The sequence below is a fragment of the Rhagoletis pomonella genome, unplaced genomic scaffold (genome assembly GCF_013731165.1).
Source record: "Rhagoletis pomonella isolate Grant_MI unplaced genomic scaffold, Rhpom_1.0 Rhpom_scaffold_00007, whole genome shotgun sequence".
In the NCBI taxonomy this organism is placed as follows: Eukaryota; Metazoa; Arthropoda; class Insecta; order Diptera; family Tephritidae; genus Rhagoletis; species Rhagoletis pomonella.
Window position 1 is genome coordinate 50,629,470 of NW_023458561.1, and position 16,112 is coordinate 50,645,581.

General features: G+C 34.4%; 1 protein-coding gene across 3 annotated transcripts in view; it reads left to right on the forward strand.

Annotated features, from left to right (window-relative positions):
- The window catches only part of LOC118743007, a 31,966-nt gene extending 15,860 nt beyond the window's left edge, over nt 1–16,106 (forward strand). For all 3 annotated transcript variants that reach the window (XM_036475458.1, XM_036475460.1, XM_036475459.1), the window contains exons 2-3: nt 13,102–13,243; nt 15,214–16,106. In XM_036475458.1, the coding sequence (XP_036331351.1) occupies nt 13,102–13,243; nt 15,214–15,963 (892 nt within the window). In that variant the 3' untranslated portion in view covers nt 15,964–16,106. The remainder of the gene's footprint in view (nt 1–13,101; nt 13,244–15,213) is intronic.
- Nucleotides 16,107–16,112: the final 6 nt, after the last annotated feature.

Consider the following 16,112-nt stretch of genomic DNA (forward strand, 5'->3'; position numbering starts at 1 on the left):
AATTGCAATTTTTAGAATAACTCGAAACCCGGTTTTGGTAAAAAGGCGAATAATCGAATACCCTAGTAACGATATATGCTATTTTTTAGTACTGTAGCAATATCACAGCGTTCTGTGACGATGCTGGTAAGAATTATTGCACGAATGTATTTAACTTCGAAAATTTTTTCAGATCGTCTGGCGTTAAGTCTCCGCCATTTATTACAGCGCGCTGATTCGAATATCCGAACCTTGTTCAGCTGGCAACATAGCAGAGCGTAGAATTACTAGAAAGAAAAATTCCTTGCATTCCGCAATATTGTAACTTGTTGCACACTTAATTCAATTTGTACTTGTTTATTTTATACGACACTCTTCCAGCGAAACGCACAAAACGTACGTACGTACTTTTAAAGGTACACTACACCTATTCATACATTTTTCATATTTTGTGGTTTAAAACACGTTTTACAACTATTTAATGCGTCGAATAATTGAGTTCGATAAAAAATCTTTAAACGACGAAAGAATTAAGTAATATGTTTTGTATCTGGCTAACATCACAGGCACAGCTTCAAATATGCTAACTTAAATATATGTATTTAATATTCAATTGCAATTATAATTATGCCATTGAACTTTATATTAAATTAAACAAAATATTTCCTATTATATTTTGATTATTTTATGCGCAATTTTCATTTATGGCTCGGAATAGAAAATTCTAATGAGGATTTATTTAAAATATTATTTTCGCACTAAAAAGATCTAAAGAGACCTTGCTTATCTTTTTATCGTTCGACTTTAGATGCGCAGACTATACAGGAATTATTTCTACACAAGAATTATCTCCATCTTTCAAACACTGGCTTAAGAATAACTTTATAGAACAGGCGAATAGAAGATGGTAATTACAATACATCTCGCCTTAATTAGTGGGTCAACTCTTCCGACTTTCGTACGATTGGTTGTCTGGCTGAACTGAGTACCTACAGCTGGAATCGCTGGGGCTCTATACTTTGGCTTACATCAGAGTGTCGAATTGGTTTCACTTTCAGGGAAATGAAGAATATAGTAAACATTTACAACGGTATAACAAGGGACCAATAACGGTCTAAATGTGTCTGCCTCTAAAGTACAGAAAATTAAACTAGTATGGATTTTAAGCATAAGTATTGTGTATGTAAAAAATAATCTGATAGAATGTGAAAGTAGGAAAAAGGAAAATAAATGACATGCGAATTTCTAGTACTTGCAATTTCATCACAATTCTAAACGCATCATTCAATCATCTAATTTAGATGATATTCGTATGTACGTAATAATTATGTATTGTAAACGTATTTTGCGCATTTCCCAATGACTCTCGTCAATACTTTGTTTTCACTTGACAACATCATTCTCGCAATCAAATAGATCTAATGCGTCGGAGGGTGTTCCCAGCACAAGCATTTGATTTGATATTGGCCAGATGCCAAGTAGACGCTCACTTTTGCTTGTAATGATCACTTTTTTTTTAAATTACTAGTTTAATTTTATTTTTATTTTGGCGCTAACAACAGCACTTTTATGCCAATAAATATTTGTATGCAGAACATACATACACACATACATCTGTCTTTGTTTATTTATATTTACATATCTGTGCTTATGTATGACATAAAGTACAGCGCAGATGGCCTGATTATCACCTGATGCGCGCGCACCTTATGTGAGGTGTGGGTGGAAAAGTGCAGAACGAAGGACACAGCTATTGTGCTTTGTTTGGGCGAAATTGCAACACGCTCACAGATACATCCACAGTTTTAAGTACAATTCAAAAGTTGCCATCAGCCGCAAATGTTGATGCAATTTTTATCATTTCAGTTGTAATCTTTTGAGTTGATTGGCGTTGCATTCCTTGAAGATAAGATACGTCTGTACATTTAAGTTTATAAATAGATACATTCGATTTGCTTACTTAGTCACTTGTGTATGTTGTCTGTTAGTTAGTAATATTTACCTAATTTTTTCTTAGAATGGCGGGAATAAACAAGTTTTGATATAATCGAAACTTCCCCTGCCTTGAAAAATAGTAATTTTTGGTATTTTATTTCACCGCCGATTGTAAATATGTTGTTTTCGTAGTGTCACACTTTTTGGCAAACAAAAAATGTCGATGTCCACAATACTCTACTGGCCTTAACCGCCAAAATAACAAAAGCAAATTTTTTTTTTTTTTAATTTTCTTGTTGTTGCAGAAATATTACTAGCGTATTTAGATGCATTTCTGCATCAAAAATAAAATTGCGAAAAAAATGTCGGTTACGTTATTTTGGCGGTTAGGGCTTGATATGATTTGTATAGAAAACCTTATAGAAATTACTTTTAACCATTTAAAAACTATTGACTCGGAAGAATCAACCATCGAAGGGTTTATAACTGACATTTTCCTGGATTTGCGATAAAAGTCTGTGGCATCAAAAAATATACACTTCAAAAAGCGTTAAGTTCGGATTTTTATTTTTTCTGTCAAATTCAATCGTTATTTTGTCTTTAAATTTTTGAATCATAAAAGATTTAATATGGTCCTTAAACCGCAGGTTCGATTATAACAGCTAAAAAATAAATCCAAATATCGGTTACTTTTGATCGAAAAATTTAAAATCACTAAATAACCATTAAATTTGACCGAAAAATAAAATTTTTTTTTAAGGATTATTTTTTTATTAAAAAAAATAAAAATCAAGAATTTTAAAATTTATCTGCCTTAAAACACAAATTTTGTACTGAAAAAAAAATGTTTGAAGGGCAGATAAATCTTAAGGTTAGTTGGGAAAACGGCACTAAGAAAATCACGTAAAAAAATTCTGAGAATTGTTGAATATATTGTTGAATTCAGAGAAAACATCAACAACTAACGACTATTTTCTGTAAAATAAATATTAGCTTAACATCATTTCGAAATATTAAGAAATAATCGTATATCGGATAATAACAGTACCTTTGAACAAACAAAATTACACATTTTCACAACTTTTTCTTGGCTTAAAAACGTTAGAATTATCTAGTAGTTGCAATCAAATGAGTTATGCAAAAAAATATGCCATACTTGGGCCAATTTTAACCCTGTGTTTAGAAGGTGCCTAAATTGTACCACATTTAATTCTTCGAATTTAATTTTGAATTTTGAGATCGAACGACAAACGTTGAATACTGCGTATGATTTTTCAACATTAAAGTCGCTTTTTATAGCAATTAGGGTTAACCTGATAACCCAAGCCTGGTTTTCAATATTTATTTTATGTCATTGCGCTGCTGCCACGCTGCTTTCATTGCTATTATACACATATACCGTGAATCGAGATCACGCCACTCCATGTCAAACCAATTTGGTGGCAGTTTATTTGATGTTGATTGATATAAATTGTTATAAATTATGGCAACAATGAAGAGATAAAAGCAACTTTTAAACTAATTTGATCATTGCATACTTAGTGGGTAATTTGAAGTGTTAACTGCTAGCTGCAAAACTGCTATATTTTACCAGTGCTTTAATAGTTGATAAGGGCTCCGCATTGCCTACTTTACACGTCGTGTGAGTAGTTTTAATAATTACTTTAGTTACTTAATTGATATTACAAGTGTTCAATACTGTCGCCAGACAAGTGCCGTCTTTTACAATCGTTATCGTAGATACTAAGATAAAAATCAGTAAGTAAAAGGCTTAGTAAATGAGTGATTGAACTAAATATTATGAACATATTGACATACTGGGTGCAACTTGAGTCTACCCAAAAAATATTAATCATAATTGTTTGAGGCCGTTACGAACTTTCTTTTATATATATATGTAGGTCTATACCAACATTGCGATATTCACAGTTTTAACTGTAAATCGCAGATTTTTAGACAAACTGAAATTTTTTTACATCTGATTACAGTTTTGTCAAAATTACAGATTTGGAAGTAAATTTTTAAGTAAAAGACGGGCGATGGAGGTCAAGCGTATCTTCTTTTGAATAAAAATGGCTCAGCTGCATTTCAATTATACGGTGAAAACGCAGCAACATTCAAAAAAATGCCTTCTTTCTAAAAGGATACAGCTTTTTTTTTTTTGTTAAAAATATAGTTTTTCTTGAGAATTCACCGCTTTTTTTTGAAACCAAATCTGGCAACACTGGTCTATACATACATGCATACATTCATATTTGAGCAACTTTAAAAAACAGCTTGGCTCTATTTCGTAAATTTTTGCTCCAAAGCACAAAAGCTTTGGGCACTCAGCTAGTATGTACTACTAGCTATTATAGTTTAGGATGCCATTTTAATAAAAGTTCATTTAAAACATTGAAATTGAAAATTATTATTTTTTTCATCTCTAATCAAAACTTCTAAAGTCACATAAGTTAAATAGTTCTTTCATAAATCTTTGCCTCTGTTTCCAAGAGCAGCAATCATTTGCCGGTCTCCCAGACGTTCAAATTCCACTACATAATTCTGTAAATAGCGCACACGCGTATTAAATAAACACTGTATGTACATACATACATATGTATGTATGTATGTTTGTTAGATTACACATGTGTACAATTGATTAGAGAGGCTCAACGTTTGGTGGTATCTTGACACTCACACTACATACATATGTATGTACATAGTTATTCCATGCGCATTTCTTAAGCAGGCGGGTTGGTAAATTTCCTTCACTGGCTGCCTGTTGTCTGGAGTGTGCACGCACTCACTGCGTGACCAGGGACAATAAATGCGTGTAGATAGTTGGACAGATACAAATGTTTTGGGAATAATTGTATGATACCTAATTCTAGGCACTAGGCTCTTCATTAAAAAGACAACAACAAAAATTTTAAATTTACACACTTTAGAATATGTATGTACCTACATCTGTGAATGGATGTAGCATGTGTAGTCATGGACGCCGATTTTATGATGCCTGTTTTGCCTTTTTCTGTTCTCTTCAGAAAACACTTCCATTTTAATTCCATAATTCTCACAGAAGAAGAGAAAGTGAGTGGGAGCATTTTTAATGAATACAACTACATATACAAATATGTTTGTATGTGATTACATGCGGGTAAGCTGCACGCAGTAGGTACATTGCCTTACGTGTCACGTCTTAAACGCATGATTACCGCGTGCATGCGTACGAGCATAATCATTACAACCATAAGTAGACGCCCAACAGCTGATTGACTAACTGGCTGGCTGACTATACGTATGTATGTATGTACTATGTATGTTTTTACTATGTCTAGCTGATTGCGCTGCTCTCTGGCGACGCGGTTGGTAGAGTTGTTGATTGGCCAATGCATTTCTAATTTTGCTGCTTTATGTTGTAACTAGGAATGTTTATCGCGGGATCCCGGCCTTTTCAAGGTCCCAAAAACCCCGGGATTCTTGGCAAATAATCCTGGGACTTTCGGATTCGTAACTTGCACTGATGGCAATAATAAAAACTCCTTTTCTTGACCAGTATTGGCCACATAGATAGTAAATTTTACACACAAAAAACAATATATCCGCGAAACCATGGGCCAAATATAGTAAAATTGGGTTTTTAGTTTTTCACACTGACGTCAGTAATCCAAAAATAATTTAAAAAATTCAGTGAAGTGTGCTTAGAGAGGAAGTACGGGCATCACACTAAAAAAGAAATTCTGTAGAATGTAGTCAGATTCACCTTTTCGGTACATAATGCTTGAACATATGCTTGAAATTTCGTAATATGTGCTTTTGACAAAATTATATATTAAGGACTTATATAAAGTCGATAATATCCTCGAATTTCGTCCTTCCAACTTTATCAGCTTAAAAAATTACCAATTCATCCTTATGAATCCAAAAAATTGTAATTTTTTAAATTCTACAGGAATTTCGTCTTTCATCTGGTACCCATATTTTTATTCTACATTGCATTGAATTTTCGAAATAATTTTTGAGATTAATCATATCTTTGAAATTACAAAGTCCTTTAAAATAAATCCTGACGCCAGAGAGAAAATAAAAACACTACTTTAAATAAAAACAAGTAAGAGCAGCACTGTCTTCGATTGTACTACAATCAGTGCTATAGGAGATAAAGCTTATACAGTATAGATTTTGACGATTTTCTCAGTAGACTTTGTATTATTATTTATAAAATATCTTACGAAATTTATCGGTTTTAGCTGTTCAAATAAAGGAGTTTTACAGTAAAATCCCATATCTGAACAATCAGATGTATGGAAGATATATGTTGTAGTCACCGGATCCTTGTTATTTTCACTGTAAGTATTCTATTAATAATGAGTGAAAATGGTGCGAAATTTCATGTTCCTAGCTGCATAAATGGAGGAGATATGATAAAAGACCTCATATCTGAACAATCAGTTGTATGGGGGCTGCAGGTTATAGTGACCCGATCTTCGTTAATTTCACTGTAAGTCTTCTGCTGATAATGAGTGAAAGCAGCGCGAAATTTCATGGTCCTAGCTACATAAATGGATGAATTATAACGAAAAACCTCATATCTGAACAATCAGTTGTATGGGAGCTATAGGTTATAGTTATCCGATCTTTTTAATTTTCACTGTAAGTTTTCTGTTGATAATTATTGAAAACAGTGCGGAATTTCCTGTTCCCAGCTATATAAATGGAGGAGTTATAACGAAAAATTTTATATCTGAACAATCAGTTGTATGGGAGCTATAGGTTATAGTGACCCGATCTTTGTAATTTTCACTGTAAGCATTCTGTTGATAATGGGTGCAAGTTCTGCGAAATTTGATGTTCGTAGCTGCATAAATGGAGAAGTTATAACGAAAAATCTCATATCTGAACAATCAGTTGTATGGGAGCTATATGTTATAGTGGTCCGATTCTTCCGGTTCCGACAAATGATTAATACATTATAAAAATACACCCACCTACCAAATTTGATCCGGATATCTCGAAAACTGAGAGACTAGATTGCATACAAACAGACGGACAGACAGACAGACGGACAGACGGACAAGGATAAATCAACTCAGCTCGACGTTCTGATCATATAAGTATACATTTTAATGGGTCTATCTCTTTTTGTTCTGGTACTTACAAACATCGGACCAAAGTTATAATACCATTTCATGCTCATGAAAGGTATAAAAAAGGTTTCAAACCCATCTACTTTTTATTTATTTTATGGTAGGTAAGATAGAAGCAATTTTTTTAGATTTAAGTTGTTGAAAAGTAATGAATATTTAAATTTTGGTAACAACATCTCGAAAATCCCGGAAACGTAAAAAGCGGAAAAATTAACATCCCTATTTGTGACCCTATGCAGCGTTGCTTATCGTGGTGGCACTCGGCTGCCACATGCTCAAAACTTTGGAAAGTTCCCTCCGAACTTTGGAAGTCTCCCACACACATATGTATGTATGTACATAAATAGGCAGCGGAAAAAGCATGACGAGCAGCATGTAACGCTTTACAGAGTGGCGTCTGAGAATTATGCGATAAAATTAAGTAGCAGGCCAGACTGGTTGGCGGCACAAGCTCTTCCTTATTGTTTTTGTTTTTTTATTGCTTTTTGATTAATAAATATTAATGCTTGCACGAAAAAAAAAAAACTATGACACAGCAGAAATAGAATACAACTTGTTCTTTGTATTATTATGCAAAGCTTTCAACAATTGTGGATTACTTCTGGTATTCAATGTATTTTATTATCAGTACGCGTATGTATGTGTGTACAGTTTCTATTGATTGGACTTTGCCTTAGCAATAATTCATTTATGGATATTAAAAAGATCAGTGTTGCTTTTACAGGAAGTTTTAACACAAAAGTTATTATCAATTGAACGTACGTATGTATGTATATACATTATATTTGGGAGCCTTTATACGAGTGTATTGTCATCCACTTTAAAATATAACGGTTTATTTAAATCAATTGGTGCCTTGTAAATAGGGAGGTATGGGCTTTAAAACCTACTTGTGATTTACGGTTATTCGAAGAGCTAAATCAAAATAAGGTCCGTAGGTATATACACCCAAATCGAAATGCCAAATGAAGGTTGACAAAACAGTCTAACTCAATATAATTTCCTTTGGAGAATTCAGAAAGCTGATGTGTGTGTACTGTTCAAAAGACATTGTCCACGAAGAATTCATGTCACTGTGCATAGAAATATATTGATATTTTGAAGCCTTTATGTCAACGTGCTTGTTGCCCGAATGTTCGACTCAATATTGTGGCCGCTTTTTGACTAAAGTTCGCATACTTACCATCAATTTTTCCCTGCACTACTCAGGTCTGGCTAACTGTGACTTTTAACTAAGTATGTATTCAGTAAGTTTTTTTTAGCTATGAAAGGGAAGGATCTGCGGACGTAAAATTCATTTAAAAGGATTGTAAAAAAATTGTGTTACTTGAATTCCACAATATTTTGAAATAAATTAAGTATGTCATCCCAAAGCTTTTTGTGAGTGGAAAATTAGAAATGGTAAACGTATGTAGATACATATCGTCACCTGAAATGCAAAAATACTTAATAACGTTTATTTTTTCTATAATAGGTTCATTCCTTATCTTTTTCGACTAAAATCTGAAAAGTGTCAAAATGCCAGAGCGTAAGCAAAATGCGCTCACTTAAAGAGAATAACAGGAAAAGTAAAGGAACGCAAAAAACCACATTTTTAGTCCGAAGAATGGCAACAACAAAACTAACGTCAAATAAGAATGGAAATGTATGTACAAAACACATTCACACAAGCACAATAAACATTTACTATATCAATTATTTTTTGCCTCCTTCCAATTTCAATTCACTTCTTTTACTTTTTAGATTATTCTCACTTTTTGCGTATTCTTTAATTTCCGTTAATTTAAATTCAGTTGAGTTTGACACTTCAGGATTTTGCCAGGAAAAATTCTTCTGACTAAATCTGACGACTTCGGACTGACGACTTCTCACTGAGTGTTGCTCTCTCATTTTTGCTGTCATTTCCGAGTTAAGGAACGCTTTTTGGACTAAATCTGACTACTTCGGACTTTTTCTGACTATTTCTGGGAGATAACGAACGCTCCTAAAATGATGTGGGGAGTTGTTATTCGATGAAATCCATCATATAAATCAAAAAGTGAATTTTGCATTTTTTTATTAGTTATGACTTTTTGCATTTCAGGTGACGATATGTGCTTTATCACTATCGTTGAAATTCAATAACTGGAATAAGACTTTCTAAAGAGATAAAAGTCGCGCAGGTGAAATGCTGGTTAAGCTTCGAGCAAACGACAATAAAATTTCTATTTTATTTTTTATGTGCATATTAAATTATTGAAAGGTTCATTCAAAGCCAGTACTTCTACATAGCAAAATATTTAATCGCAAACCACGACAACAAATTAAAGTTTATGCGTTGTTTTTTTTTTCTTTCTTGAATTTGCAAATTAAATGAGCTCAAGGAAACCATAAAAATATCACGCAGTCAGCTCAGTACTGGCTCACCACCAAATTACCGATCATCGAAGGCAACTTGCTATACAACTAACTAATACAATCTTAACTACTTAATGGGCTAATATAAAATAATAAATCGAAATTATTGCACTTGACTAGCTGTCAGTGGTTCTGACATCAGCAAAAAGACAAGCCTATGTAGCTTTATAATGGCTACCAAGTATTAGGTGCGTTCACATTGAATATCCGCCGATTAGCCATTTATTGGTCGTCATAAATATATCAACTCCTTATCAATAACGTCAAATGGAATGCAAGGCGATAACAATTATGTTTTTTTTTTTTAATAAAATTTTATAAAATCATAAATAATTTTTGTTGGTCATAAATCAGCAAGCTGCAAGAAAATGAAAAGTGTAGATTAATAATGGCCAAACTTGATCAGACTGCAGCTTTAAATTTTAATATTAGCTTAGGTTAGCACTTTTTTTCAGACAGTTGAGCGCGATGCAATTCTCATATCAGTATTTGGCTTTATTTATGGCTTCCAATTGACGTCATGTTGCTCTTAATGTACTTGTAAATATGAACATATGTATGTATGTACTTAAATATCAAAAAGTAATCTAAAAAAAAACCCCAAAACATAAACACCAAATTCGTCACTGTCACTAAAGTGAACGACAGCAGTTATTCTTCGAAACGCCTTCCTCGACATAAATTTGGCTGATACGGCACTTTGGCCCTCAGTTAGGCCCTCAACAAGTGGTGGTCGACGATGCAGCTTGGCACGTTTGTAGAATAGCAAATACGTTTGTAGCTGACTATCTAAAACGTTCAGGTGAATCGGTCAGTTCAATCGGTCAACTTGGCTGAAGCGCAACTTTTACAAGTTGGACAGGTTCATCAATATTCTAAATGAATACTTGATGCGACTAGAGCTTCATGACAACTTAGGTTTTTGAATATATACTATCCATACCTATAATTATTTGTATGTATGTATATTAAGGCGCATTTTATTGTATGTGTGTATATATTTTCGCACTTGCTGCTGTAGTTCGAAATGCGGCGTCAGCATTTGCCATTGTTCAGGGGCGCGTCGATTACCACCCACATATACAAATGTATGTGTATACACTTACGTACACTCTAAAAAATGTTTGTTTAAATTTGCCCTGGCTTTGGCTGTTTACTTTTACATGCCAAATTTGTCGCGTAGAGCAAAATTACACACAAAAAGTTTAAAATCGAGTAAATATGTGCACTTAATGGTTATTATTAGTAAAAGATGTATTTTTACTTTAAAGAATTTTTGCAATTTTAAACATTTAATGTATATATTTATGTGTATATTTTAAACATATCATGTTCAAAATCAAATCTTGACAGCTTGTGCGTATATTTACATAGATTTTGGTTGAAAAATAAACACTTTTCAGTAGTAGTAGTTTTACATGCAATTTTTAGAGTGTACATGAATATGTATGTACAATGAGTTTAACTGTATGTACATATGTACATACTTGTTAGTATTTTTTTACATATATATATTAGGGGTTTCTTGTATACAAATAGATGCACTTTTTTCCATGCATACACACCTAGTTCAACTAATTCCGTATGAAAGGAAGCGACTTGATATAAATGTACATTAAATAAATATTTATGCATAAAAAAGCTGTACTATACATGTGGAATTGATGAACAAAACATATTTCAAATAAAACGACACGCGTTCTGTGTCTACCTGCCATCGCGCGCGTTGCCTATGAATACCGAAACATTTGAAAGCTGTCGTCCAAATTTAGAAATGTTAAATTGAATTAAATTAAAATTACAAAAAAAAAAAATCAGATTTGAATTAGTATACAAAACGAATGGGATTTGCAGAACAGCAACTGGTGGCTGTTCCACTGCTTTCGTGCTAGCCTCAGGGCTAGTTTCTGCCAGTACACTGGTGGTTGTTGGTGACCACCGACTACATTCATATTTCAATAAAAACAACAATTTTTCAATGTTATGCGCTAGTTTCTTCTGAGCCAACAATTAACAAGTTGACGATTTGTATGTATGTATAGTTGTTGGTGTACTATCAGTAAATGCTGCCAAGTTAATGAGAATAAATGGCTTAAAGTTCACATGAAATTAAATTCCATAACAAAAATATGTTTATGAACTTAAATCCCCCGCTCGAGAATTGAAAAATAACAAAACAGCCGTACCTGGGAGAATACCCTCCAAAATTAAAGAGAGTCCCAATTTACTGATAAGTGGCACACAACTCATAGACCTCCTAGCACAAAAAACTTGTGGAATAAACAATACGGGCATTAAAGCTCAGAAACAGTGGCTGGGATAATAGGCTAATAGCTGCCGTGCAAACCTCGGTCACCAGAAGTTTTAGAGAGATTTCTATAAGGAACGGATACTTCTAGGAACGCCCTCATAAACACGGTGAAAAATGCGCCATTGTCTGTCAAAGGAAACGCTGCTTGAAACCCAGCCAGATATCGAATTATTATTTTATTAATTAATTATTTGCTTACTTAATTGTTCATCCATTTTTTTAACACTAAATAAGAGTCAGGATCATAGGTTTATATAGCAGATAATGACTATGCAGTAACAACCAAGCTGCACTCAAGGCATTGGTCAGCCCGCTAACTACTTCCAGATTAATACATATAGTACATATCTGGTAATGAGACGTATTCCTTGGTCGGTCCGCAAACCAGCCGTCAGAAACTGGTAGAATATCAGAAGATATTACAATGGACGTAGTCTGATTGTGGTGGTTTCATCCATGAATTGTTTTGTCTTTAGTTTCGACATAAAAAAAATCTGTAGTGCGTTGTTAGATATGATTATTTGTCTTCGGTTTTTTTTTGCTAGTCATCGCATATTTTATTCATGGTTTTATTTAAGTGTCGAATTTGCATAGATCACAACTGGTTTGTCGGTTGAACAACACCTGCCCGAGAAGACGATAAACGCACAAGGCTAGATATTACCAAAAGCACAAACAAAATATTCCCATTTAAACTTTCAAAAGCGCGCGCCACACAAACATGGTTTTATTCATTTTATATAACAGTGCTGAAAACTAACGGCTTTCGTTTGAGGCTTATAAAAAAGTTAAAAGGGATTTGCCTTCCTAATATCTATAAACCAAAAATAAAACAATATCTGAAATCGCCAATTAATATAATCGTCTCATAAGCAGCATTTAAAGGCAAGCGAATGCGGAAAAGAAAAAAACCTTTTTTATGTAACATTACCAGACGTGCCGGCGACAGCGCACAACCTTCATTAAACAACATCAAAAAAATTAAAGCGACTAAAATTATTTATTTATTAGTTAAGTAGGCTTTTGCTGATAAACAAATCCTTTATATTCTGTATTTGATTTTGTGCTATTGCCCTACATTTGGCCCAATTTGGGGTGTAACCAGCACACTGAAATGATAAAGATAGTAAAGAGTACTAAATACTACCTACAAATGTATGTATGTATGTAAATATGTACCTATGTAGTAATATTTAATTTAGATAAATAGTAAAGTGCGAATATTTCTCTACAAAAGCGTCTCTTGGTTGGTTGTCTCTTGGTTACTAACAAAAATAGCTAAGCCAAATAATTTAAGTATGTATTTAGTTAAATTTTTTCTAATTGTTCTTTCCTATCTTATATTTACAGAAACTGCCTACGTCGCATTGCGCGTCATGATGAACCACAATTCTCGAAGGACAGCATCGTTAATGTAATGGAGAGATTTGTGAAATCTGTGAAAGTGATGGATGATACCATACTCGTACCATGTTTGCTTATGGATCGACAGGTTGGTGCAAATAAAATTTTTTAAAATTATTATTTGAAATATTTCTGGCATTAGAAGGATACAACTTTGCTATTGGATTTAAACTTTAACCTTTTTGCAAAGCAACTACGAACGAATACGATTTCGAACAGAAATGCGAGTTCGAATATGAATATGAATGCGAGTACAAATACGAATGTGCATATTAATATGAATATGAATGTAGATATGAATATAAATACAAATATGAACATGAATATGTATATGAATACGAATATGAAAGTAAATATGAATATGAATATGAGTATGAATATAAATATGAATATGAATATGGATATGGATATGAATATGAATACAAATATGAACATGAATATGTATATGAATACGAATATGAAAGTAAATATGAGTATAAATATGAATATGAATATAAATATGAATATGAATATGAATATGGATATGGATATGAATATGAATATGAATATGAATATGAGTATAAATATGAATATGAACTGAATATGAATATGAATATGAATATGGATACGGATATGAATATAAAAATATAAATACGAGTACGAATTTCAATTGGAACATGAATATGAAGCCGAGTACAAATTCGAAAATGAATACAAATGCGAATACTACTTCGATAAATTTACGAATATTTATACATACACGAATGAGTGCGAATGAGAGATGAGTACGATTAGTAATATGGCCACCGATTGTTCGCTTACAGGTCTATTCTGCGCTGGTAATAAACATTTTGTAACCGGTAAATAAAGTTCCTGTAAATTTTTAAACCCTTTTCGCATTCTGTGTACTCTTGTAACCGGTAAATTTTGTTACTATCTCATAAGCTAGTAACAAAGTATTGCCCCGTGAAATATGAAATGCCAGAATTTCCACAATTCTTCATAGCTTTAACTGCGTTACCAACAACATTTTTTCGTAATAAAATTTTCCGGTTACAAAATCTTCGGTAACGTGCAGAATTGACCTGTTTGTGTTAATGTGGGAAAAAACTGGCCTTTTGACCTTAAAAAAAAATTAAGCAATTTTATTAATTTCAAAGTTATGACTGAATCTCTCATATTGGGTGTAAAATCTTAAAGTTTTTCAGAACCCAAACTTAATTATATTCGTAAGGTTAAGAAGCGAGCACAGAAGACCTCGGTAGCCAAATATGCAGCCAAAGCAACAGCGATTGTACACTAAATGTACACGTCTATTCCAAAATTCAGAGGCCAGCAACAAAGGCTATGAACGATTTATTACCGTTCAACTTTTTTATTGAAAATAAAGGCCGATCAGGTACAGTTCGTACTGGGTACATAGACCCTCATTTGCTTAAAAGTAAAGCCTGGGACCCAATTCTTAGAGGATATCGTTACAGAGCAACTTAACGTGGAGCTAGCCTTTAGATTAACGAAAAAGGCAAGCGTTTTCTTGGAGGGAACATTTTCTTAGATAGATAGTCGGCAATTCAGATTCTCTCTTCCTCCTTGGTTAGTTCGCAAATGTTGGAGAACTATAGGGGCATATACCTAAAGGAGATAGAAGATGAGCTGTTGACGTATGGCTCTGGACTAAATGTGCCTCAAGCAGTGTATATGGGGGCCTCGGCCAGGGAAATTGAAAAAAGAATTACACTAGACGACGATAATAATAATAATAATAGCAACAATTAAAAAACGGTAAAAACACCCAAAACACAACAGCTAAACTATCGGCAATAATTTGGTATTGGAAACCATATTCATGGCCTTAACTTAAACGGGCGCGACGAGTAAATCGCTTATTTTTGTTCCTGGATCAAATTCAATATTAAAAGGGGTTTCTTCAAAGTCTATTTGCCAGGAAAATTACCATAAACTGTCAATAAAGCCTTATGTTTAAGCATATAGTACATATACATATGTACATACATATATACGAAAAATTCAATAACCAAAACTTGCATCTAACACTGTGTCTCTTTCCCTCTCTTTCAGGTCGGTGATAGCACAGATATTATACCAGCACCTGGCAAGAATTCCACATCCAATCAGCATATGCTTGAACATGCTGGCGCACATGGTAAACGCAGTGCTAAACACTCCAAGAACGTACACGAATTCCTTAACTCGTCGGAGCTCTTCAACCTTTACAACATGCTGAATGCGCTCAAGACTGATCTGCTCTGGACGGGCAAGGATGATTCGGATGATGATGCGGACAGCACAGGCGATGAGCAACTACGCCATACCGAAGGAGACAATATACTCTATACGCGTTGCGATTCCAACAAATCGGATGCGGTCAGTGTGACGAGCAGTAGCAGTCCATCGACAGCGCCCAACACAGCCAACAACGCCGCTACCGCCGCCACAATCACCACAACCACCAACAGCAGCGCCAAAGGTCACAATCGTTGCCCCTCCACCGCCTCGGTGGCCTCGATTGTCTCCGCCACATCGGTTTGCAATCTAAGCGATTCGGAAAGTGAAATTTCCAATGAAAACGATTCGGGTATGGAGTCAGAGGGTCATAAGCCCAGCAGCACTGCATCTGTTAGTGGTAGTGATGATACAGACTCCCGTGCCGCAGCCGTCGCCAACTCAACCGCCAATGCCGATAAAGCTACCGAATTGGCGAAACGTTGCCGGCGACATTTGAATGGACTCTACCAATGTTTGGAACAAATGACAGAGGCGGCACACTATTTGACCGTCAGATACCAAAGTGATATTGGTCCCGTTTAGGGATGAACTGCGGAGGGGCGCGCGCGCGCGCATTACGAGCTGCTCTGGGATGGAGCGGGGCACGAACTGAAGCAAGCTGGCAGCGACAGAAGTCCGAGGGATTTGTGTGGGCGAGTGCAATGAATGGCGTGCCGTGTGTTCTGGGGGGG